Genomic DNA, 10125 nt, shown 5'->3' with positions numbered 1-10125 from the left:
ATCGAAATTTGTTTCGTAGCTGCACGTGGCATAGTAGATACTTTTGCATCATTATTGGTATTTGGAGGCGAGAGCGCGTAAGGTTAAAACGCTTCGCGGGCTTGTAGATACGTCGAAACATCTGTTGAGCTTGAAAGTAAAAAGTGAGGGTATCGTGGCAGTGTGTAAGTAGCGCGAAAGTACAATGTCATTATAAAAAATTGTTAAAATTTGATAAAGTCGAATCGTTATCAATAATTATTTTACGCTCACTAAATAGCTTTGCTGCTCTTGGAAGTTTATTGTGATTTTGACCAAAAATTAAACTGCATTGAATGTTTTTAATTAGTTCGCGTTCACACATGGAATTGTGAAGTTGAACTCTCATTCGAAAATTTGATTACTGATTTTGTTACATACAGCGCGAATTCTTGAAAGAGAGCGGACAGTCGACTGTAGCGATCGCGAGTTTCCAAACAAATTGAAGGTTGCTGAATGAATATATTTCAATACAATTAGTTTTAGCGTTTTTTGAGTGTTTCGAAAATAGTTTACAAAACTTTTACGAAACTTTTATAAAACTGTTACGAAACTAGAAATTATGTTTTGTGTGATAACAGATGTAAAGTGAAAAAGAAAATCGAAAAAAATAAACAAAACCCATTTTGCAGATACATATGTGTAATAAAAAAAACTGCCTAAATCCCCGTCGGTGGAGAGGTTGAGGTTTCCCATTCCCTAATGCAAATTGTTTGTTATTGTTGTAAATTGAAGGGAAGAAATGCTTAGAGAAAAAAGCGAAAAATTTCCATTCGAAAACGTTAAAAAAATTAGATATAGTAAATTTAATAAGTGAAAATAATGAATAATAAAAAGTGTGAGGTTCGATTTACCTGAAATGACTTCAATCAATCAGTTTGTAAATAAAGTAAAAGCATGTGCTGTCATCTGTGCCGATTAGCGAAGTCAATTAATAAAAATTTTAAATGTGAAGAAATTTTGGAGAACGACGAGTGGTGGTGCATGACAAACGCTTCGATTATAGAATCGGAAAGTTTCTGTGATAATGAATTTAGCTGGCTCACGTAAATTAAAAAATAGAAAAGAACCAAAACAACCAAAAGAACCGAATTAAGCAATAAGCGATTATTAATAGAAATATTTTTATGTGTACAATAATGTCGTTCTTGGCAAATTCCAAATTTTCGCCAAAGTGAACAGTGGACTGTTTAACGAAACGAAACATGTACTTTGAATGTCAGAAGTTGTTTCTTATCTCTTTCGAATTTTATCAAGACCGAATTCTAAACGGCATTTAGCATTTGCTCCACTTCGACTTACATGTGAACGAAGTTGCTAAACTGGAAATTATCATGTAATTAATATCGAATTTGGCAAATATCAAATGGTCGTATAAGTGTACGCCTATATCAGACGCTTTTCTTATCAGTCGCACTATCGAGCCTTAATCTCTAATTTACAAACCTCGTTATTCAAGTGCTGGAAATATGAAACACATATATAACCGATAACACACCAATGGCAGCTCAGTTTATTAGTTTTCTTTTTGATCATTAAATATTTGATATTAGGAATTTATACGTAAATCAGTAAATGCGCCAATTATCATTGTATTTGGTCATAATTATCCACAATAAACTGGCGTTGCTGAACTTCTGTCCATTGCGATTAATAAAAAGTGATATCTTGATAAAGGTTCAGAGTGTTCGAACTATTTTTACGACTATATCCGTTCCTTTAAAAAAACAAACAATGAAAAATGTATTTGTTATTTCATTTACATAATTGGAACATATTTTTAAAATTTAAATGAAAATTATATACACATATACATAATTAATTAAATGAAAATGGCAAACGTTTATTAAAGATACTGGTGACTTGAGGCCTTAACCCGTTTGTGAACGAAATATTAGGTAGCTCCGATTTAACATATTTCAATTTTCGTTTTGTCAGTGCTGTTATTTAGAATTTCTACTGACTTCCTTTATGACATTCTATTCTTATTTATTTTAATTTCTGGATTTTCTTAGTGCTGTTCGTTAGCATAATAGTAATGTTCATTTTAATAAACATTTTGAGTAAAGTTGAACACTGACCGCTTGCTTAACTAGTGTTGAAGTTTTTATTTCGTAATGTATATAAATTGAATTTTGAAAGGCAAATGAAATACACTGTTTCATTTTCAGTATAAGACCTAATTGCTAATATAAATAGTATTGTAAATTTTTTAGTAATGTCGTTATTTTGCAGTACCATAAATTTATTTATTTTTTGGGATTCCCGCTTCTGCAATCTGTCCTATTACGCCGTCTCACTATTTAGTTTATCAAAAATCGAAATAAGTGCCATACATTTATTTTTAACTTGGGATCCCCGCTTCTGCCATCTTTCCTCTTTCTAATCCTATTATGCCGCTTTACTCTTTAGTTGATCAAGCATCGAAATAAGTGCTTTGTAATATCAAGTTGGTACCACCAGTAGCAAACCATAAATACTCGTTCACGTTATTAAAAAAATTTAAATGAAATATATTAATTTTTATTTAATTTTATTAATTCTGTTTGACACAAATGTTTTTGCCTAAGCTCAGAACGACTGCTGGTAAGAAAAAAGGTGTCAAAACATGTTTATTGATCTGTTTGATCCGCTGTAGCTACTAAATGCTAAATGTCAGTCACCTCAGATTAACTCTGCAATACAAGAATTCGCGTGAATTTTTAAAAATAACCTAGTTGTTTTAATAAATACAAAAAGCAAACTGTCTTTAAATTGCTCATAAAATTCACAGAAATTGCTTTAGAGTTTAGTAATGAATAATTTGGGTAAATGTTGTCTTCCACAATTGTTAACACCTTCCGATAATAGCTTAGTAGGTTTGATATAGTAATTTGCACTCTAACCAGACCAAAAATTTTGGATGAGATTAGTTGCAAAAATAAAACCAGTTCGCACGAGGCAGAGAAACAATAATTAGTTTATCACAAAAATTATTCATGTGATCAAAAAATTTATGTGAGATACGAATTTACTATTGTTAGGATGGGTAGGAAATGTATAGAATTGTCGAATTGTTATAGTTGTTTCCTTAAAACCAGCATCAAGTATGGAGCTACATAATTTTAGATTGAAAGTTGAAAGATATTGAACGTGAAAAGAATTAAAACCATCTAACAATCCTAATTGTGCTTAAGATGCTCTTTGAGAACTATGATCCTCTAGAGAGTGAGCATGCTTGATCTAAGTCGCACATGATCTGAACAATGCGAAAGCAAGTGTGAAGCACAACAGTTACTTATCGTTCAACTCTATTTTTTGAGAGTTTATATAACGAAAGCTTAATAATGGGATGAATTAAAACTCTGTTTGATAATTCATATATTTTGTACAGTACTAAATGAGAAAATGTGAGGTTCCAAAATAAATTAATATTTTATTAGTCTCATAACGTCTTAGCCCGCAAATATTACTTATTTCGTGGTGAGTTTATACAAAGCATCCATTAATAATAAAAATCATAAAGATTAATCACTTACTTGCCTTATATGATAGCTTTGTCAATGTCAGCTTCCTTACCCAGATTTCTTATCAATTTTATTTAACTTTAATGCAAGTCGTGGGAGATATGACTCTTTGTCTGTGAAATATTTTATTTGACCTTTAAATCTATTGAAATGCTCTGATTATCACAGCGTATTTAATATAATGATATGAAAACATAATTGACTTATAAAAATTGAACCATTAATAATTTTAAATTATATATTAATTACAAAAATTTATTTAATTAATTCAAAAATTTATATAATTAGCACAAAACCATACGAAAGGCTGAAGGATTAATTCTAGTAATACATAATTTGTGTATTAATTTTAGAGTATTTAGATTAGGTCGTATTTCAAAACAAGTTCTAATAATATTGTGGTTCGCATAAATAGGAAAGAAAAATATTGCCCATATAATGCTATTCAAGTTATTATGATTAATTCATTATTCACTACTCTTGATTTTACAGTCTCGAAACTTAAAATGACAAGCATTAATACTACAAACGGACATAGTAGGAATGACGATCCTTCCATGACAATTTTGATCCCAAGCAACAATAATACACAAATTGTGCAGAGACCAGTGGCACAACCTGTGAAAAAATTAAAAAAGAAGCGACGTGACAAAAGTGATTTGGGCGATGATTTCGTGGCTCCTGATGGTGGTTGGGGTTGGCTAGTAGCCGTATCAGCTGGTGTACATACGGTATGGAGTTGTCCTATATCACTCCTAAATAAAAATATATAACAATTTTTCTTTTCACTTCAGTTAACGACTTTTGCACTAGCTCAGCAGTTTGGCATAATATTTCGAGAGCATATGTTAAAATTAGGCATCAACAGCTCCCAGTTGACCACAATTATTAACACACAAATCGCAGTATCTGCAATAACTGGTAAGGAATTTAATCAGAAAAATGGTTAAAACAATATCTGATTTATGTTTTTTACATCTTTATATATCTCAGAAAAGTAAAAACTATTTTTTTGTTATTTCCACAGGTCTTCTCAATGGCCCCATGTTTCGGAGGTATACTTTCCGTCAGGTGGCTCTTGTTGGTTCGTTCTTAACATTCCTAGGATTATTTTTTTCAGCATTTGCTGATACATTTATGCTTTACGTTTTATCATTTTCGTTATGTTATGGTATGCCGAGTTTGTAAATAATGCAATGAATATTATCTTATTAATTATTTTAAAACTTCAATTAGGATTTGGACGTGGCTTGGCTGTGTCAGCCTCATCCTTAGCGGTAAATACATACTTCAAACAAAAACGACGCACAGCAACAGCATATCAATTCGGAGTAGCGGGACTAGGGCCTATTGTGCTGCCTTATGTGGCAACTTATCTACTGCAATATTTCGGAGTGCAAGGCACAGTAATGCTGTTTGCAGGTATATCGTTTCACACGATTGCATGTTCCTTGATTTACCAGCCAGTTAGATGGCATGTAAAAAAATCTAAGGATACAGAAGCCCAACAACCTGTGAATGATGCTCAGAATGAAGAGGAATCTTTAGAGCAAATAGCTGATCCGGAAACACAGGTCATAACCAGCTGGTATGGTTCGAGATCTTCATTAAACTCAGCGAGTAGAAATCGTTCAGGAAGTTGGGACAAAACCCGTGAGAAAATTTTTGAAATGCAACAATTAAATGGTAAGAAACGACAATTCTCCACAAGCGAAAGTATTAAAGAGGAAGAAGACCATGAGTTACGTCACGATAATGAACCTCAACAAACAGAACTTACTATTCTCAATACGCCTCAAGTAGAGCTTACACCAAATGAAGAAGAAGTTGAGGAAAAAGAGGAAAAATTAAGTTTTCTACAAAAAATTGTAGTTTTCTTCGACTTGGACCTGCTGCGGGATTTCGGTTATGTAAATTTAGCTGTAGGATTAACGTTAATAAATTTTGTGGAAATCAATTTTGCTATTTTGACACCGTTCATTCTTTCCGATTTTGGATTTGGAGCTAACGAAATTGCTTTGGCAATGTCATTGTTGGGCTTCTTCGATTTAGTGATACGTTTCTTGATACCACTCATCACGGCAAGAGTCAGTTACAGTAACAAAACTCTATTTGCCATTGGCATCTTAGGCATGTGTTTGGGACGTTTCATTGTAAGATTATTTTATTGAGAAAGACAGTTCTTTATCTCTTTTATATATTACTCTTTTTGCAGTTATCTTTTACAAATGATTTCTACGTTATGATCGCTATTTTCTGTTGGCTAGGTTTGAACAAAGCCTTCCGTACGGTTTGTTGGTCATTGATTATACCGGGATATGTACCTCTTAAGCGCTTACCAGCTGCTGCAGGTTTACAGCTCCTTATGTCTGGTCTATTTTCATTAGCCTGTGGACCACTTATTGGTAAATAATATTTAGGAAATATTGAATTCAATAAAATCTATTTTAACATTTGAAATTATTTCTTACTAGGCCTGATACGTGACAGCACAAATTATGCATTTACTCTAAATTTCCTGAACTCGTTGTGTGTTCTTGCCATTTTACTCTGGGTCCTAGAAGATTTTTACAGAAAACATTTTCAAAAAACTAAACCGATTGATGGAGAATTAAATTGAGTACCATATGAGGTATTTTTCCATTGATGCCGACGCATTTGTGATCGCTGTTGACTGTTCATTTTTTTAGATATTGTAAATATTAATTCGTTAATGTTTGTATTAAGTTTTTTTGTTAACTTTTGCATATTAGAATAATTTTATTTTAATAAATTATTGTTAAATAATAAAATTTTAAGTCGCTTTTATAAAAAAGAAGTCAAACTGATAAATATGGTTCAGGCAACCAAATCTGATAACATCCCTGTTGTGCATTTGATGCCTTAAAAATCGAACTGTTTTCTGAATGGATTGAATTATTTTTTTTAATGGACTGAATTATTTTTTCTATTAGACATATGTAAATAAACATATTGATTCCTATCGATACCAAATAAAAAAAGGCTTTTATGTAGTTTTTCAAGCGCCATTCCTGAGACGTTTAGAAACTCCTCAAATTGATGAGTACCTGAAGAATTTTAAGTCTGTTTGTGACAACGCAATATAGAAAGAAGTCATCACTTTTGGTTATTTTTGTCGGGAATACATGTGCCACTACTATTAGTGTTTGACCTATGATCCATCTACATAGCTTTGCAATTATAGTTCTGCAACTTTTCTGTAACAACGCTAGTATATATCAACGCTAGTATATATATATATATACTTTCTCGTTTGAGATTCTTTTTAAAAGATAATTATTTTTGCTTACTATATCAAGATATAATTATTTTTGCTTACTATATCAAGATATTCTTTTTGAGAAATAAAGGTATATAGTGCTTCATAAGAGTGGTGCTATTGAGTGGTATTGCAAACCATAGTTTTGTCACAAACTTTTACGATCTATTACATCTTTCGAAATTATTTTTGCTTCTTCGGAAATTAACAAATTGTTTTTGTGCACAATTTATACTTAACTAAAAAAATGTGATATTTCAAAATTAAATCAACTCAAACAGTTAATGTAGCTATTAAAAATGCAGAAATAATAAATTATATTTATGCATATAAGTATCATTTCATAAGTATGATGTTAAGGAAAAAGTCGTGTCATGTGTACATAAAGGAACCGCTCATTTTCGAAGACCATGTTTTGTTAACAACTCAGAGCAGCACTCACATAAGCTCAGAGCAAGCTATATGTTTTCATAGATCTCCTTGAGCTATCAATAATTGCATCTTCAAGTTTCTTATACTTAATCAGAGATATCTTTTTAAAGGATTACTAAAGGAATTTGTCTACCTCTCAATTACGTCAGGAGTATTAATGGAACTTTAAACATAACAATAGGTTGTTGTAAATATTCCATTTAAATGGGGATTCCGATTTCTTAGTAATTCACTAATTAAAAACCCATTTCACGAACACTTGGCGACAAGAACAAGTACAACTTCCAAATCGAAACGCCTCGAATTTGTATGGTCGCACTTATGACTATAAATAATTCCAAGTAAATCCATAAATGAACTCAATTTAAATAAAACTAAATTGTTTGTTTTGGTAACATTTCAAATCAAAATATAAAAGTCAATTGGGAAAAATGCAAATTCATTATAGCTTAACAGAATATTAAAACGCAGCTACTGTATCTGTGTGTCTGTGTAAGTGTGTAACTGAGCCACTCGAGCGGTTCAAAATGCTTAGCGGTAGCTTCCATGTTCAACGCTTTAATCGGGCCCCTATAATATTTCTGCGTCAATACAAAACGAAACCGTCAATTGTTTTTATCTATTTTTTTGGGTGAATTTTCCTAATTACATAAATTGGAAGTGTTTAAATAAATGGAGTGTGCAAGTGTGCAAATGTGTTAGTGTGCAATTGTGCTAGTGTGCAATTGTGCTAGTGTGTGATTGTTAAGTGCTTAGAAAAGGCAAAAGTGTTGGAGCGCAATTAATTGGAATTAATTGGCTTTGGGGTTTTGGGCTTGGTGGCATTCAGTGGAGTGCTTTTGTAGGCACGTTTGGAGCGGTATGATAGCGAGAATGATAGCTGAGCGCTAGTGTGCGTATGTTTCTTATCAACTTACGCCACATTTGCAGCAGACAAAAATTTTAAAACTCCAAGTATTTGTGCCGTAAGAATTATTAAGAACCACAAATATGTCAGCTCTTTTTTAAAATTCAATATGCAATGTCAACTGGCTCAATGTATGTTAAGTTTTCCTAAAGATTGTAAATGTGTTACTGAACAGCCACGTGGCTTTTAACACTTTATTCATTCCCTCTCTAGCTAGTTGACCAAGGCAATACCGTTTAACTCCGAGTGTTTACTGAGTAAAGATAATTTATTTGTTAATTTCGTCACTTGTTTGTGACACTAAAGAAGCTTCCCCAGCCCATATCTTATTTGCAGAGATTACTTTTATTAATATTTTTAAATATACAACCAGCCGGTCGGCTGCTACTAATTTCTACTAATTAGTTGAAGCAATAAAGCAATTCAAGAAATCTCTACGCAAATATTTAAACGTTCAGAGATTTATTATTCCAACTCTCATAATTTGTTCCACTGAATTTACCAACATTCACTAGAATCTAGTTTACGTTTGCGAGCACAAATTTCAGTTGTTCTCACAAATTAGCTGAGCGGGTTGGTACCCGCCGGGTTCCAAGGTGGGTGCGTTAACGTATGCGTTATGATGGCAATGTTTTAGTTAAAGTCTTCGCTTACTCATTTGTTTATTATATTCATTTTCGAATTATTTTAATATTTTTTTTATTCGTTACTTGTCTTTCAATTTAGTTGTTATTTTTGCTTTTTCACTTTTCGATAACTGTATGTAATTAAGATCTCATTACTCATTTATGGGCCCTTTCGGTTACCCAAAATTTATTTGCCTTTTAACGGCGCGGCGTTACTGATTTTTGTCCACAAACGTGACTTGCAAGCTAGATTGTGAATAACACAGCAAAAACAGTAAAATGTTTGAATAATTTTAGAAAGAATGACGAATTTTTGTTAACATATGGAAGAAATGTACATTTTTGGATTGAAAAGATTAAATTCAAAAAGTTATCTGAAGACCTGAACTGACAGTGTTATAAATAACAAAAAATTGTGGATTACACTTTTAAAATGAAATGCAATGAATGTTCTTATTTCAAGCTTTATATGTGTATCTAAAAGAAACATAGTTAACTAAAGTACAGTATATCCAAACTTCTTCGTTTGGATATACGAAGAATAGTAAAGTATTCATTTTACACAATTTTGAAATATTAATAAACACGAATATTCTCCTTATGGATTAGTTGAATTAGTTCAACCATTCCAAGAAACTAAGATTCACTTAAAACACATAAATCATGACACCATTGAAAATGATCGACATTCAAATGTAATTTCGTCTGAGAGCTATATATAGTCATACTCATAATTTATTCTATATATTTCATTTATCTATATGTATGTCCGTATTTTTAAAAAGTTTTACACTATATTCTTTACATAATATTTACATGTGCATAGACATGAGTACTGATAATTGCAAAGTGTTTAAATATATCTATAACTGAAAGTGGTAAATCCGTGAATAGGAAGATTTACGTGGTCCTTTGGGTGGTTTTCTTTCATGTGAACTGTAGCAAGCAACACTTTATTCTAGGAAAAAGACATCATATCTTTGTCTAAAAAGTATTAAAAGCAAACAATCGTTCACTTGCATCAGAAATAGCGGGCACTGATCTGGAAACTGGTGGTATTCCTATAGACTTTTTTTCTATTTGTTTTATTACATTTCATTTCACCACTGTCTTTCAAATTTAAAGAGCTAAGGGAAACATTCCAAGCATAGTTTTAAGAGCATCACAAGAGATAGTGCTTATCGCAAAGCTTATAATACTATGTAGTATGACTAAAGTAGAAGATGTAGAAATATTTAGCTGGTGAACCATTGCCAGATTTTAACCCTAATGCTCTTAAGTATTCAATTCAGTGTTATAAACTCCTAAGTAAAATCCAGATTAAATTTATGAGTCTGAAACTGTTAGAGCATATGC

The 10125-nt window shown here is 31.8% G+C and overlaps 1 protein-coding gene across 1 annotated transcript; it reads left to right on the top strand.

Annotated features, from left to right (window-relative positions):
- Positions 1-329: 329 nt before the first annotated feature.
- On the top strand, positions 330-6242 carry LOC119670929 (monocarboxylate transporter 9-like). Its single transcript, XM_038081383.1, has 7 exons — positions 330-466; positions 4017-4255; positions 4319-4445; positions 4552-4695; positions 4761-5677; positions 5740-5929; positions 5999-6242. The coding sequence occupies exons 2-7, from the start codon at positions 4031-4033 to the stop codon at positions 6142-6144; spliced, it is 1749 nt and encodes a 582-aa protein (XP_037937311.1). The 5' UTR covers positions 330-466; positions 4017-4030; the 3' UTR covers positions 6145-6242.
- Positions 6243-10125: the final 3883 nt, after the last annotated feature.

This window comes from Teleopsis dalmanni, chromosome 1 (genome assembly GCF_002237135.1).
Source record: "Teleopsis dalmanni isolate 2A chromosome 1, ASM223713v2, whole genome shotgun sequence".
NCBI classification, from domain to species: Eukaryota; Metazoa; Arthropoda; class Insecta; order Diptera; family Diopsidae; genus Teleopsis; species Teleopsis dalmanni.
Note: the sequence above shows the minus strand (reverse complement) of the source record. Positions and strands in the feature narration are given on the sequence as shown.